General features: G+C 38.2%; 1 protein-coding gene across 2 annotated transcripts in view; it reads left to right on the top strand.

Moving 5' to 3' along the window:
• Positions 1-16923, top strand: part of DBX2 (developing brain homeobox 2) — a 42061-nt gene that overhangs the window by 8830 nt on the left and 16308 nt on the right. Inside the window, exon 2 of one of the 2 annotated variants that reach the window (XM_021092578.2) lies at positions 9010-9105. The exons of the other annotated variant lie outside the window; for it this stretch is intronic. Coding sequence (XP_020948237.1) covers positions 9010-9105 — 96 coding nt within the window. The remainder of the gene's footprint in view (positions 1-9009; positions 9106-16923) is intronic. 2 annotated transcript variants of the gene reach the window in all.

Genomic DNA, 16923 nt, shown 5'->3' with positions numbered 1-16923 from the left:
CCAAATAAAGTTTTTTTCTTAATTACACTGATTTTTTTTCATAGTAAAGATACAAAATTTTTAAGTCAGTTGAATGACTTTGTTTTCATTCAAATATAGGAATAAAAAGGCCAGTTGTGAAAAGAAACAGTATGGTTTTTATCTAGGAATGCTTGTTAGAATCCTTCTTTAAGACTTCATTAGATCATGCTTCCATCTCTCTTAGTAAGAAACTGGATTTTTGCCTTAACGAATAACATGCTTACCAGATCCTTGTATATTTTATTCCAAAATATTTTATTTTACTTGCAGTAATGTTTCCACTTTTAATGAAATCTCTCCCTTTCATTCTTTTTAGCCTCCAGTCAGTACTTGATTTGGCAATGCTGAGTGATCCATCACTTTATATATACCATAACTGATTTTATTTTTAATAGTGTTATTCATTTTGTCAACCGGCTATTAGCTGGGAATATTTCAGGGGCACACTTTTTTGTGAGTTATGTGAACAGTAAACTTAAGGCACTAAAGTTTTCTCTGAAGTCAAAGATCAAAAAGCCTCTATAAGTTTTTAGACTTTTGTTTCAGAATCAAAGCATCTGGGAAAAGAAAAGGAAAAAAAAAATCAGGTCTTTTTCTATATATTGCTGAATATTTAATTGCCTTTTGTTTATAAATATTCCAAAGATGAACTAGATTTTTCCCTTTTCTTACACATGTTCAGGCACCATGCCATAACAACTTGATTTCATTAATTCTAAGTGGCCATCAGGAATAGAATATACAATATATATATTTCTACTAGTCCTCTTCAGAAGGCTCAAAATTTCTTGTTCCTTAAAATTTTAAATCTGTAATACTTTTAAAATTAAAATATGTGAAGGAATTAGTTACTCTCTGAGAAGATTTATGTACATTAAAATAGAATAAAAACCACAGCTGCTGGTGAGTTTTTTAATAGACTAACCTAGGACTGAATTGAGTTTAGGGTATTGAACCTAGGCTATAGTTATATTGGATCTGAAATCAGAAGACAGTCTGATTCTTCAGAGCAGGAACAGAGTCATTCCTATTTGTTTACATATTTTCTATAGGTGCTTTTGCACTACAAATTGAGCAGTTGCCATAATGTCTGCATGGCCTACAACACCTTTAGGGTCTGCATGGCCCTTTATAGGAAAAGTTTGTCAACACGTTCTCCAACGCAGAAATGGCAAATCAAATTAATTTTAAAATAATGTATAGTTTTCTGAACTGGTGCTAGTATCACTTCTTTAATTTTAAATCCTAGATTCAAATCTAAGGTCTTTATATTAATGAGTATATATAATCCTAAGCGATTCGTGTAGTCTCACTGAGCCTTGTTTCATTTTCTGGCCCACACCTGTGGCATGTGGAAGTTCCCAGGCCAGGTACTGAACCTGTGGCACAGCTGTAACCAGAGCCGGATCCCGTAACAATGCCAGATCCTTAACCCATTGACCACTAGGGAATTCCATCAGTGGGCCTCATTTCAAAATGAGAACACACGTCAGGCTCACCATTTGACTTTCAAACACATACCTCAAAAGCCCCTTGATAACATACAGGGAAAAATGTGAAAGACAGTTTTCCACCATTTCCCCATAAGTAAAGTGCATGCTAGTAAAAGAGGTGTTGCTGTGTAGGAAACCATCCCAAAACTTAGACACTTAAAGGAACAATTCATTATTTTCTCACAGTTTTGTAGGCTGATGGGGCTCAGCTGGGTGGTTCTAACTTGCAATCTCATTGCAGTTCGAGTTAGCTGGGGCTGGTGTCATTTGAATGCTCAGCTGGGCTGGATATCCCAGATGGACCTCCATGGGCTCCCATAGCTGACAGTGGTGCTGGCTGTTGATGGGGTGCTCAGCTAGAGCTGTTCCAGCATCCACACTTAAATTGTCCAACTGTTTTGAGTTTCTTCTAGCATGGCACCTGGGTTCTGAGAGGCAGAGTTCTAAGAGCAATGTTCCAAGAAACCCAGGCAGTCACTGTAAGTCTTATTACCTAGTCCTGGAAGTTCCAGAATGTCACTTCTTCCACATCCCTTGGTCAAGCATGGCGGCAAGACCATCTCAAATACAAGAGAAGGGGAAACAGAGATGGCTCTCAATGGGAGGAGTGCCAAATAATTTGCATCCATTTAAAATCTGCCACAAGGTAAAATTATGATAACCATCATCAGACACAATTCCTGCCAGGTCTGTCTCCTGCTGGAGTAGACCAGTGCAGGAATCAATCAGAGACTGTGGTGTAGCTGGGCACTCGAGAAATCTTTGTTGAGGAGAGCTACAGGTACTATTCTGTTATGGTAATTCTCATCTGGGATTTTGACTTTATAATAGAAAAACAAGGAATTTCCTCAAATTTCACTCATTTTTTTTGGAGTTAATTCTAATGGAGACTCCTTGAAGGGAGAGGCAGCAAACGTAGTGACCACCTTTGATGATTGCAATGAACTAAAGCCCCACAACTTGAGCAAAAGATAGACTCTACTGACTTGGTGGTGTTGTGAAGATAAAGGAAAAGATTCTAGTGGGGGTGTGCAAACCATTGATTGTTACTTCTTGCTACATACTATATGGCCACAGTAGGATCCTTCCATTTAACCCCTTATTTTTCTACCACATCTCATCTACTACTGCCAGGTGAATTTTTTTTTTTTTTTAAGATGTAGCTTTCATTGTATCATCAAGCTATTCAGGAAAACCTTAATTATCCCCATTTGACTATCAGATCAAATAAAACTATTCAGTTTGTCCTTCAAGCCCTTCATTCCATCAACTGCTTTTAGCTCTTCCAACCACATTCTTTTCTTTTCAGTTATACATACATACATACATAGGTATATATATCTATATCTGTAGATACATTTTTTCAGATTATTTTCCATTGCAGGTTATTACATAATATTGAGTATAGTTCCCTGTACTATACAGTAGGTCCTTGTTGGTTATCTATTTTATTTATAGTAGCGTGTATTTTTTTTTTCTTTTGTCTTTTTGTTGTTGTTGCTATTTCTTGGGCCGCTCCCGCGGCATATGGAGGTTCCCAGGCTAGGGGTTGAATCGGAGCTGTAGCCACCGGCCTACGCCAGAGCCACAGCAACGCGGGATCCGAGCCGCATCTGCAACCTACACCACAGCTGACGGCAACGCCGGATCATTAACCCACTGAGCAAGGGCAGGGACCGAACCCGCAACCTCATGGTTCCTAGTCGGATTCGTTAACCACTGCGCCACGACGGGAACTCCAGTAGCGTGTATTTTTAATCCAAGTCTCCTAATTTATTCCCCCACTCCCTTTCCCCTTTGGTAACCATAAGTTTGTTTTCTATGTCTGAGAGTCTATTTCTGTTGTGTAAATAAGTTCATTTCTATCATTTTAAAATTAGATTCTTCCTATAAATGAAGAATTGTCTTTGGCATACTGCAATTTAGTATGATAATCTCTGGGTCCAGCCATGTTGCTGCAAATAGTATGATTTCATTCTTTTTTATGGCGGAGTAATATTCCATTTCATGTCCACATCTTCTTTATCCATTCATCTGTCAGTGGACACTTGGGTTGCTTGTGTGTCTTGGCTATTATGAATAGTGCTACAGTGAACATTAGGGTGTCCAACCGCATGCTTAACGTTCACACCTCTGGCCTGTTCACACCAGCCTGACCCCATCAGTCAAGCCAGTCTCCTTAACTTGCCCCGTGTGTCGCCACCATCCTTTTCTTTTGTTCATGGTCACTTTTCCTTCCTGGAATGCCTTCTTTCTCTTGTTTTGCCATCCAAACACCTTCCAAATCAACTTTCCAGAACAAGATCTTTTTCCTGCTTAGAGCCTTCTTGGACAAAGGCTTCCTAACAATATCTTCTTTTTGCACAAGCAAGTCTGGACCATGCTGCTTCTTTTTATATGTTGTCTTAGAACTGATCTCAAATTATATAATAATCGTAGGAATAAGGGCTAATATTTATGGAGTGCCTGCTACATATCAGCTGTTGTTTTGTGCTCTTTTCAGTGGTCTCACCATAACTATACATTATAATCACATGTGCGGCTTTTGCAAAAATGCTATGCTAGTGGGTTCTTCTAGCCAGCCTGATTTAATCCAGTTTGTGTGGGGTCTGGGCGCCTGTATCTTTGAGAAGCACTGGAGATAATTCTGATGTGTATTCAGGGTTGAGAAACATTAGTTAGGGAAACACAGAGTACAGCTTTTCTTAGATCTCATGGTCTTGGCGAATGCCTAGGATTTTAGAACAAAATTGAATTTGGAGTATGGAAATAGTTGCATTTTATTTCTTTGATCAGTTGATTCAAATCTGTAAGTGAAGGAATAAAATAAGTAAATAAAAATAGAAATTCTTCTAGGAAGGGAAACTATGCTTTTTTATCTTTGTTGTCCCGGGACACAGTGCATTATGTGGCACTCGATAGATACGCAATAAATATTATTTGCACGGATTAAAAGGACAGAATCAAACAAGTAGACAGTGCATTTGGTCTCTCTTCTCATGAGCTGTACCAGAACATTAAGATGTTTGTTTTCCTATCTCTGAAATACTCGAAGCGAAGAAAAAAGAAAATAAAAGAAAATGAAGAGTTCTGAAAGGTAAACGATGACAACTTGCTTTCCCTTGTGATTGAAGGCAAGCTTGCATCTGGACCCCATAAATGAACTACTCCCAGGTTGTGTAATAAAGTAAATCACACCTTATTCGATAAGTGATATTTCTTGATCTTACTTCTCAAGACAGGTGGTTGTCATTCTTTAGAGTCTTTTGAGGGGGTCCATTCTATTTCAGATAGACTATTCAATTGTGTAGTGTTTAAAGGTCAGAGGTCTAGATTTCTTTTTTTCCTGGTGCCCAGGTACTTGAAGGAGATCATTAAGACCATCCTTTTGAAATTATTTAATTCCCTCTTGTTCTTTCCCAGAGGTGTTTTTTGACCCTTTGGTTACCTTTGTAAGAAGGAACCTTTTCTCCCTTCTTCTCTTCCTTCTTAAAACGTGCTGCCCAGTTGGCGTAGCATTGTAGTGGCTTCCAAAATTTATTTGAAGGTTTTATCAGTCGTCTTTAGTGTTCTTCCTTTGAAATGTCAGCTCAAGTCAGTTGGTACCAGAGTTTGCTGTGACATTAAAAAGAATGTGGTTTTACCCCATTTAGAGACCTATTGTTCTTCACAATCTATAAAGAAGAAAGAAAATAATTTAAAAAATTTTAAATGTTTTGCTTGCTTTCTAGGCAACAGAACTTTGAAAATAATTTCTCTGTAGCTAGACTTGTAACTGTCCTTGACTTTGGGATGCTTTTGTCACAAACCATCTAGTTAAGTTAAAAAAAATCAGGCCACTTCACCATTAAGTTGGCTCTAAGTTCCCATCTTAATTAAAACCTTCAAAGTAATTGTTGTTTGATTCTCTGTCTTTGAATAAGTCAGAATATCTGACTAAGAAGTGAAAAAGTTCACGAAGTTTTCTGTGAATAAATGATTTTAGTCATTTGGATTTCAGACAGTTTTGTCCCCAAAATTATGTTGTTTGTAACTTGTGACAGATTTCTACAGAAACTAGAAGTTAGATTTGTTGACGGGATACAAAATTTGGAGTATCCTGAAGTGTTATGCTAAGAGAACCTAACACCAAGCAGTAGAATCTGACAGTGTGCATTTTTTTCCATAAGGAAAGCCATTCATTTTTCTCTCCTGGAAAGTTGGGGAGAGGTGGAGAGGTCCATTTTCCAGACTTATCTCTTACTGAATAACTGACAGTCTGTGTGCCTGACATCCTTATCTGTCATGACTGATAACTACATATTGTGCTCAAATATTTGTGTTTCCTGTGTCTTTTAGAAAATGGGCCGAAAACACATCATTATCACATTCCAGATGCATTCCCATTTGAGTTTGAATATTAATGAATGAATGAAATAGCAAGTGTTAAATTCATAGCCAGTCCAGTGTTTGGTGTATAGTAGGCAGTCTTTAAATTGTATTATCATAAATATTGTTCAGTGAGCTTACAACAAATTGTCCCTAACATGAAAAATGATAAAAGTGACTGAATCTAGTGTGCATTGATGTGCTTTGAAATGCATATCATCAGCTTGAAATTGCTTTGTTCTCTGCCCTTTTCAAAGTAGTTCTTAACCACTTGCAAAAGTTTTAGCACATCTGTTAACTCGTCGCTTTGTTTTATCACACTTGAGTTTACATTTTTGCTCATTGCCTTAGAAAGTATGAGGCTTACAAACATTGAAAAGTGTAACATATATATATTTTAATGCATTGCATTGTTTTAAGTAGCTATTTCCTCACGCCATTCAACACCCCTGAAATCATTTGCTCAGTTGGATTAGCATTTGACTTATGTCCAAGTAGGAGCATGTAAAAAAAATGGAGCACTTAATTGGAATTTCACAGTGATTTGCACATAAACCAGCTTAAACAAGGTGTATTTATGTATAGAAATTAGGAATTGACTAATCTTCTGTGTAAGTATATGTATGTCAATGAAGTGATTTAAAATGGTGAAGAAATGCTACATAGTAGAACTTTAAGCCTTGTCATGTCACATGGAGTTTTTTAGCCACAAGATTTGCTACTGTAGATAGCAGGTCATTTTGATTACAGCGTTACTGTGTTAAGATAGGATAGTATATAGCAGTATCAGACTGTTCAATTAAAACTTTTCCTGGTTAAATTTAACACAAAGATCATGTGTCAGAACCTCATTTATCACAAATGATTTTAATTGAACACCTGTCTCAAATGGACTATCCTTTTAAAAATCCTTTATTTTTCCATTTTTAGGGCCATACCTTAGACTGAGAAACATTTTGGCTAGAATAATAAAAATTGTAATTTGCGGAAATCCTGCATTGTTATTTTAATAGTATCACTAGCATACTTATTTTCTACACCTTCTATTGAGCAAAAACATTTGTGTATTTCCAACTATCATGATAAATGTTTAAATAATGTATGTAAATGCAACATTGTTGAGCCTTTTTCTTTTACTTCAATTTAAAAAATTCCAAACAGCACAATAACCATAACTTAATTATCTACAGAGTGTTCATTTTGGAGGTGAAATAAGTTAGTTAACAGGAATGCTTGAGAATAAACATAATGAGGCAACTTTTATACAGGATAATGTATTCCTTGTCAAAGTACTTTCTTTATTCATAGAAATACTGGAAAATGTAACTGCCTAAATAATGCCATACTCTTATAACTTAAGATGTTAAATTCAAATAAAGGATTTATCATTTCGGTGGTGGTTTTTCAGTCAATATTAGAACAACTTACGATAACAATGAAAAGTTTTTTTGAAATTTTATATAACTTTTAGGTCTCCTTTTCATACTTTGCTTAGTTGTGATATTTTTAAAATAGCATTAAGACATTTTATTATTTGGAAATCCAGATATTAAAAACAAAACATGGACATTGACAACTTTCCATCATATTATAGAAAAGATCCTATCAGAAAGATCCTTGAAGGCATTAAGGACCAGAAGATCACAAAATTCCTGTATATACTTATATACTTATTTTGCTTTCTCCTTCAAGGATATTGGTAGAATAAACACATGCTTAACAATTGGTTAAAATGTGAGTCTGAAATTACTGTGTTCTTGAAAAAGGCATCTGTCTTTGTCAAAATAATATTCACTGTATATGATTAATAAAAGAAAAAAGTTGCCATTGAAAATGGAGGATGAGTAGTAAAAATATTTGTTTTTAAGTCATGTTCTAGTTGGAAGGTCCTCTGTTATGGAAGATGCCGTGTTGCAAGGTGTGCCGGGGAGCAGGAAAGGGGTTAATTTCTGATTTCCTATTTCTTAGTTTTAAGATCATTCATTCATTTGTTGAAAATGTTTGGACTGTTTAGAATGTGCCAGGTGCTCTGCTGGATATGTCATGGTAAAAGTAAGTTGTTTCACCTTAGGAAATCTCACTCATATTTATATTGTATTAAACCACATTATCCAAAGGACATGGTGTATTCAAAGTACTTAACCAAAGCCTGGCATACAGTAAGTGTTCAATAAAGAAGAGCCGTTAATATTCTGTGACATTCTTTATAGCTCAGTTTCATCTACTGAGGAACAGAGTTTAACGTTTCTTTATTTACAAGAGTAATAATAACTATTCCATGTATATGCAGTGAAAATGTTCTGAGTAGCATAGTTTAATAAAAGGAGCCGGGCAGAATTATTTGGCAGCTCCCTATACTATAACACAGATGCTTTCAGGTTAACTAGTTATCTCTTGAGATACAATGTTATTACTCTTCTCACATATTTTAAAACATATACAAAGGGATCAGAAAAATCACTTTTTGTTAGGGAATTGCTCGGTAAATTACCTCTTATCAGCTTTGGAATCCAGCTATCCGTATATTTCAAAGAACCTTCTAAAAATAGACAATGGAGTTTATATAATGTCTTTTTTAAAAAGTAAACTTAAGCGCATAACATTCAGTCATTTCTTGGTAAGTATTACATCCAGAGCCGTGCTGCTCAATGTTCGCCTCTAGACACATGAGTCTATGTAAATTTAAAATAACTTAAGAATTCAGTTAACCAGACATACTAGCCACAATGCAAGTGCTCACTGGCTATGTGTGCAAATAGTAACTGAAGTGGACAGGGTAGATAGAGGACATTTCTGTTATTACAGAGAACTCTCTTGGATGGTGTTACTCTAGGATATTTTAAATAAAAGACTATTTGACATTTACTACTTATAACTGAATAGAAAATGACCTAAGAAGTTTGGTTTTGATAATCTGAGTGTTTACACCACAGCTTCCAAATCTTGATTAGTTAGCAAGCTCTTTGATGGATAAAGCTACTTTAAAATGACTGTTAATTCCAGAAAAAGTTAACTAAGTAAAGGCTCAGAAGATGGAGTGCTCTACTTCAGGACTTTGGGGAAGCTGGAATTTTGAATATTGTCTAAAAGAAATGGCTAATCAATGAGATCAATGCTTTCTCTGCAGCGCCTTCCAAGCCCTTTTTTCTGAGCGCCCCTCCATTCTACCCGGCGTGCTGCGGTGGGTCCTGTCGGCGCCCTGCATCCCCCACTGCTTTTCCAAGTAAGTTTTTATGCTTCATCAGCAATGCCTCAGTTACTCTGTAAACCAAAGCAGCAGGATTTAATGTGCTCTGGAAAACTAATTGGTAATGCAATGGCAAGGAGCTAATTCCTCACTAAAAATCACAGCGATCCTATTCAAGAGGTTTCCAGAGATTTATCAAACCTCAGCACACTGAGCAATTGTGAGCAGTTTCTAATGGCATTGAAACCCAGGGCTGACACACCAAGGAAAGGGACTTGTTTTCCATTTGATATAAAAGATCTCAGAGGGACCAGTTTGGCTCTTTCTGAAATGTGTAGCAATACTCATGTAAAGAAGAAGAAAGAAAGAAAGGAAGGCTAAGAAATTGTGTAAAATTTCCATTCAGCTTAAAATGTGACTCAGAAAGTCACTAGGTGTCCATGGAAAATAAATAAAAATTGTCAAGATTATAAAAGATAAATACCTTCTCTTAGGATCTTGAAGGAAACCAATCAGAGTTGTTGGAAATGTTTTCAAGAGAACTTTTCTTCAATTGTCACACAATTTTAATAGTGTCCAGAGTGTGAACACTATTTCAAAACTTTCAAAAACTTGAAGAGCATGCATGCATGGGTACACTCACACGCACAAAGAAAAAAAGTCTAATTTAAAAGAAAAAGTAAATAAGTTCACTTTGACCTTGAGATTTCTGGGTCAGCTAAGAGTCCATCGGCAGAGGATTTGAGTTTATGATAAAGTCCACCAAGGGGGTGCATTTGTTTCAGCTGCCCGCGAGAAAACATTGATGCAGGTTAACAGCTCTGTCAGGTGAAAAGTGAAATAGCAGTAGAGACAGGCTGAAGTCCTAAGCTCCATCACGGTTGAATTCAGATCCCTGCTGCTTCTCTGCATGTGTTTTATGAATGTTTCAGAAGAGCATTTGCTCAACAGAATGATTCCTGACAAGTGAGGCAGCAAATGCTGGCCGTTTAATGAGCTGCAAGTTTCTGAGCATCTCTTTAGGGGGCTGATACTTTCCCACAGAGCACTTTACATGGCCGGACCTGGCCACAATGGGTGACAGACCCGTGACCAATCGTCACTTTCACTTGACTCATCCACACGCGACCTCACCACGATTTTTCACTGCGCAGATGAACTTTCGAAACCATTTCACATGGAAAAGGCTCGGGCAAGGGTCAGTTGCCCTTTTGTATGGTCATAAAGCAAGGCTCTGTGTGTCAGTCTTTTCTCCTGTCTCACATTCCAAGTGAATTTCTGGACACCATTTAAAGCACTTGGCTGAAAAATAAAAGCAGTGAATGAAGCTGACTTTTATAGACTCATTCCAGCTCATCTTCCCATATAACCCTGTCCACCTGAAAAGGGATTTAGTGGATGAGATGAGTGTAGACAGGACTTGCTGAATACATAGGGCCCATTATCCACTGCGGGGATTGTTTATTAACCAGGGCTGATACACTACTATTTTGGAAGTGACCTATTAATTGTCCATTTAACTAGAATGTATTGATTCACATAGAAAAATGGAAACCATGACTAAACCTTTTCCTCGCTCCTTCAAGGTGGTCTCCTGTGAGGGCAATTGAAAACTGATGTGCGAATTAAGGAGACATTTATCACCATCTAGTAGAGTATCAGGAAAAGACCGCTGGAGCAGAGACTTCAACCCCAAATGTCTGATACTGTAGCATGGTGGCATCTCTGAGGAATTAAATCTGTAGGGTGGATTTTCAGGGGAGGAGATGGAAAGAGGTCCTGTGCCTCCTTTCAGTTATTTCACCCTGGTATCACACTGGTCTTCTACTTGAGAAAATCTCTGGCAGTGTAGATTAGGTAAGTGGCAGTGAACAAGAAAATTCCATGTAACAGGTGGACATTCATGTATGTGTGTGTGCGCGTGTGCATTCATTTTATAGTAGTGTTTTAGTAAGGGTTTCTAAGCCATAAAATTACACTAATTCCCCGGCCAGCGTAGTACTTAGAGCACATAGAAGTAATTTTCAAGTCATTTCCTAGATAACTTCATCTTTTCAGTTCCCTGAAAAAAAAAAAAAAAATCACTCTAAGCAAGTCTCATCTTTCTCTCTCTGCTTCTCAGCCCTTCCCACTTGATGCCTTTGGTGTGGCTATTATAAACTGTGGTTTCTATCCCTGGAGGCCTATAAAGTCCTGTGTCTGTCTTCCTTCTTTAACATGCAACAAGGGGGAAATCAGCACAGCTCAGATCAAGGATAGAGAAGGCTGCACTTGCTTTGTCTCCATTTCTAAGTTGGCATTTTAAAACAACTTAGAGCTGTCACAAGTTTTTTCTCTTTTTTTTCTTCTGCTTTTAAGGGCCACACCCACAGCATATGGAAGTTCCCAGGCTAGGGATTGAATCGGAGCTACAGCCACAGCACACAGCCACAGCAACTTGGGATCCGAGTCACGTCTGCGACCTACACCACAGCTCATGGCAATGATGGATCCTTAACCCACTGAGCAAGGCTAGGGATCAACCCACATCTTCATGGATGCTAGTTGGATTGGTTTCTGCTGCGCCACACGGGAACTCCTGCCACAAGTGTTCTTAATGTTGGTGTCTCATTACTTATAAATCTGAGATAAATTTCTTATTTTCTTATTTATAATGTTCATTGTATTGGCAGCAAATAATGAAATGGTGGATTTATGCTGTCAATAAATATTTTTTTTTTTTTTGTCTTTTTGTCTTTTCTAGTACTGCACCCGTGGGCATATGGAGGTTCCCAGGCTAGGGGTCTAATAAGAGCTGCAGCTGCCAGACCACACCAGAGCCACAGCAATGTAGGATCCAAGCCACGTCTGTGACCCACACCACAGCTCATGGCAACCCGGATCTTTAACCCACTGAGCGAAGCCAGGGATCGAACCCGCAACCTCATGGTTCCTAGTTGGATTCGTTTCTGCTGTCCAACAACAGGAATTCCAATAAAGAATTTTAAATTAATAAACATGATAACAGGGAACAGTTAATAAAGACTTACATCTATCTGTTCAGTAATCTTTTTTGTTCAAGACATTTTCCAGGTTTTCTTCTTCCTATTAAATAATAAGAATGAGTTTATGCCCAAGCATTTTTTTTCCATTTGTACAAAAGAAAGAAAATGAACTCTCCAAGCAAATTTGTATTGAGTTTTAGTTTGGACAGCCAAATTACTAAATTTTTTAATAAGCAGTTAAATCAGTGGCCCTCATCAAACTTTTTCTAAGAATGTAGGATTAGAGCAACACATCTGTAACTAGCAAATGAAATATTTTGACTCTTGGCATGATTCAGTTGTTTAAAATTGATTTAGTTTTTCTTGTTAACCTTTAGATTTATGATTGACTTGTTGCAATGTGGAAACTACCATTCATAGAGTGCCTTCTCACATATGAGAAGCTTAAGCGCAGTCCCTACAGTGGGGAGAAATTAAATGGCAGTGATAAAAGTTTTCTGCCCCCCAAAGCAGTGTAAAGAAAACCTTTGAGAGTATATCCGTATGACTCTTTTCAAAATAATGCACTTCTCAGCTAAAATGAAATGGAAACTGGTAGAAATTATGCAGAAGATGACCTTAAAAAAAAAAAAAGACTACCTGAAAATGTATAGGAATCTTAATTATGTAGAATAGCTAATTGAATTAATCAGTTAACTGTTTCATTTTTGTCTTTGAGTACCCAACTTACATTTGACCTTTCAAGAATTTTATGCATTAAAAGACAATTTCAATTTGGAGCAGCATCCTTTTATAAAAATGAACAAAGAAATATTCCTCAGGAATGAATTGCTCTACCTTTTTTTCTTGGGAGATGAAGTAAAAGTCTTCATTTTGAGATCTTTTTACTATCTTCCCTTCCTTGTTAAAACTTTAAAGAACACAATACACTCTCCAAATTTGAATTTAGGATTTTGTTGAAAGCAGCAGGGAAGGGAGCTTATTTTGACCATGGTAGCTCAGACCTATGAGTGACACAGTCAGAGGTGGCCATGCTCTGATGAGTCTTCTTACCACCTGGCCAGGCTACGCTCTGCTCTCCGCTGGAGCGGCGAGTGGGCTTAGGAAACTGACCGAGGTCTGTGGAAATCGACAAAAGGCTGCCTGAGAGCTTCTTTTATAATGATTTATCTTTAGAACTCTAGGATTTTCAGAGGAATGCAGCATTTTGTGCAAAGAGAGAGAGAGAAGTCTGCTTTTTTTGGTTGTTGAAAACATAATTAAGTGTGTGTGATAAGTTGGAGGTAGGTTTTGACTTCTCCATAGTGAAGGGAGGGCTGCTGTGTAGATAAATGACACTCAGTCACCCAGGAAGAGGTTTCAAGGAGTTGCAGACTCGAAGACAATAGATCTTCCAAGTTGATGGCTCTATTCAGCAGTTCCACAGAGGCAGTGAAGGTATTTGAGGACCATTCCTGGAATGGAGTCCCTCTTCTCCCCAAATGTTCATAAGTGATAGTAGTCATCTACTTTTGGATGAAAAAAAGGAGGCCTCCTCCAGTTTATCTAATGCCGTGTTACTCTATTTCCTCCCCGTCTATCATTCACACACAGCACACCTTCCTTTGAGGTGCCCTTCACAGGGCTCACTGCACACAGGGATTCCTGGGGAATGTGCATGGGGGCTGTCCCAGGATGTAGGGAATTAAGCCTTTGAAAAATTTCCTATCCTAGTTCATTTTGCCATTTTCTTTCTTTTTTGGCCGTCCTGCGGCGTATGGAATTCCCAGGCCAAGGATCAGAGCCTAGCTGTAGTTGCCACCTACACTGCAGCTGCAGTGATGCTGGATCCTTAGCCCACTGTGCTGGGCTGGGGATTGAACCTGCGTCCCAGCGCTGCAGTGGTGCCTCTGGTCCCGTTGCACCACCGCGAGAACTCCCATTCTTCCATTTCAGTATTGGTCTCCCCACCTCCCCACCTCTTTCCCCGACCTCTTGTAACTTTGACAATCTTTGGTATGATTTTAAAGAGCATCCATTGGCCTCACTCTGCTTGAATGTGTGACTTCATTTGCACAGTGTCTTTCTGGAGCCTCAGTTTTGTACTATGGAAAATGGGGATGATCATATCTACCTCTGGGGATCTGCTGCATGTCATTGGTACATACATCAGCTGACATTGAGCCCCAAATGTATGTGGAAGCCACATTGTAAAATAATAATAATGACATCTACAAATTGGTAGAGCTTACAGCACTTTGAATTGGCAGCCCTGGCTTTTAAAGCCTCTTTTCTCCTGCATGTCTTAAAAATATGTCTCTGTTAATTGTTATTTTTATATTATTAATTTGTTTGTCACCTATAAGTTTCCACTTTTGTCGTAAATTTAGGAATAGTTGGAGGTATTTGGTGCTTTTTTGGGGGCTATGCTCATGGCATGCAGAAGTTAGTTCCTGGGCCAGGGATCGAACCCGAGCCACAGCAGTGACGGTGCTGGATTCTTAACTACTAGGTCACCAGGGAACTTCCATATTTGTTGCTTGTAACTTTTTAGTAGCTTCTGAGAGATTCTTGAGTCACCAACAAGTTCTCAAAGTCCATATGTTTGTTTTGCAGATGTAAATTTCAGCTAACATTCCTAGGTTTAGAAGGTAGGAAAATTGTGAAGATTCATCAGTGGGTTATGGTTAGATCCAGAGAGAGCCCACAAAAGACTCATGGGAGACATGGAAATGAGCAGCAATGGTAGACGCAGCATTTTATCACATGCTTCTTGCAGGGACCTGAGCCACATCCATTTACGAAAACAGGCGTGATTCATATCTTAAGAGCAGCACTAAGAGAAACCAGGCAACTCATAATATTCTTTATCTTTGCTATGGTTTTTGCTTGCTTGGTGCTTGTATTTGTGTTTGTTATGGGACATTAAAACCTGAGGACCAGACCCAGGAGTTAACCCTCCGACCTCCACAACCACCCCAGGTCTCTCTTTGAGAGATTGAGTCTGGTTTGTATGCATGACCCCCTAAATGTTAGTGTTTACCACATTGGTGAGAATAATTTATCTGCTGGTCCCCTTGATGGGACTCTTCTTTCTCTTCACTTAGAAACTGCTCCCTGGGAAAACCTATGGGTTCTTATTAAAAGTCTTAGGGCCATTTAAACATGTTACCCCATTGTTTTATGTAAACATGTAGATCTTGGCGAAGAAGGGGCAAAAACAAGTAGAATCATGACCACTACTTAAAAAAATATATGGAAAGTTTTTTATAAAACGAACTGTATTGGTCCATAAATTTGTATGTATTTCTATATAGATCTAAAAAGTTGTACTGTAAAATAGATAACCAGCAAGGACCTACTGTATAGCACAGGAAACTATGCTCAGTATTTTGTAATAACCTATAATGGAAAAGAATCTGAAAAAGAACATATGTGTATGTATAACTGAGTCATTGAGCTATACTCTTGAAACTAACACAACATTGTAAATCAACTGTACTTCAATAATAAAATAAGATTATAAAAAATAAAATAAAAAGTTGTATTGACTCACAACCTATTGGCCCTTCTCGGATGCTAAATTGGTCAGGTCCTCGAAAGACTTTCCTCTGTGGCAAGTTCTACCCTAATCCTGTTTCAGTCACCCCGTCCCTAATCTATCTCCCGGCTAATGTGTTCTTCCTGCTCATCGCCTACAGTCTGGAAGTACCAGGCTGTGTGAGATTGCTCAATCCACCATGTTTCACACCTGTCCTCACCCCACATGCGTCTGCACATTCCAGTCCCCCTCTCTGCTCGTCTTTGGCGAGACTGCCAGCAAGAGGAATTGCTTTTCTTCGGGCAGCTCTTCTCTCTCAGCACTTATTCTGTTGGCCTCTAAGACAAAGTGTCTTCTCATGTGGTGCTTAAAAGCTTTCTGTGCTGTGGTCTGTGGGTGTTCGTCTCACTGTGCGGTGGCTGTCTCTATTCTTGGACCACCTTATCAATTGTGAGGATCTGAAGGATGGAGTGGATTCATTTCCAATTGTCACTCAGCGACAACTCAATCACTCAGCCAGGTAATTTCCCCAGAAGATTGCTACAGTGTTTGCTTGTGTTCCTTGGAAAACTGAACCAGACTTAAAATGTAGAGTGGAGGTGAATTATTCATCCATACTGTACAGTAGCAGCCTATCTTAGTGTTTATTTTTTGCCTTTTCAGTCTTTTTCCTCTGCATCTTTACTCTGTTGCAAGCATAGTATGTATCTTATCTATCATTTGTATTAAAGTGTATTTTTGTTGCTGTTGCTTGATCTTCCTAGTCCTCATTGGTTAAGGGTTCTTTAAACTTTCACCCAGTAGGTATAGCATAATATGCTTATGCATTTCTTTACCTTTGGATATTTGTTTCTTTTTCTAATTTTCAATAGACACAGTAGTAATAATGATAAATTGGATACATTTGCAAATTAAGAATTCCAGATCAAAATATGAAGTGAGAAAGGCACTCTGGAATTTGAGGGCACTGTAAGCAGGCCGTATAAGAGATACCATGTAGTCTAGGCTCACAGATGGACCCAGAACAGGATACAGAAGCCATAGTCACAGACAGGAGCTCTGGCTGTGTTCATAAATGTTTCTGTCTTCCCATTCTTGACCCGCTAAGAAACAGTGAGGGGTAGAGGAAGGAGCCAAGAGTTTGGATTCAGAAGGCCTTGCTCCCAACTGAAATCTGTATCCTTTGTGCAATTCTGGACCTTAACTGATCTAAACACTTCATCTGTACAGAGCATGTGGCATATGATTATTATAAGAATAAAATGAAATCCAACAAAGGGAATTAAAGTAGATTTTTGGGATCCTTACTGTGGGCTAGACACTGAAAATTTTTTGTGTTATTTCACCAAA

This window comes from Sus scrofa, chromosome 5 (assembly GCF_054392235.1).
Source record: "Sus scrofa isolate SSC_HxYL_T2T_F1_AM1 chromosome 5, Sscrofa_HxYL_maternal_Yorkshire_Landrace_v2.0, whole genome shotgun sequence".
NCBI lineage: Eukaryota > Metazoa > Chordata > Mammalia > Artiodactyla > Suidae > Sus > Sus scrofa.
This window is presented reverse-complemented; position numbering and strand designations above follow the sequence as displayed.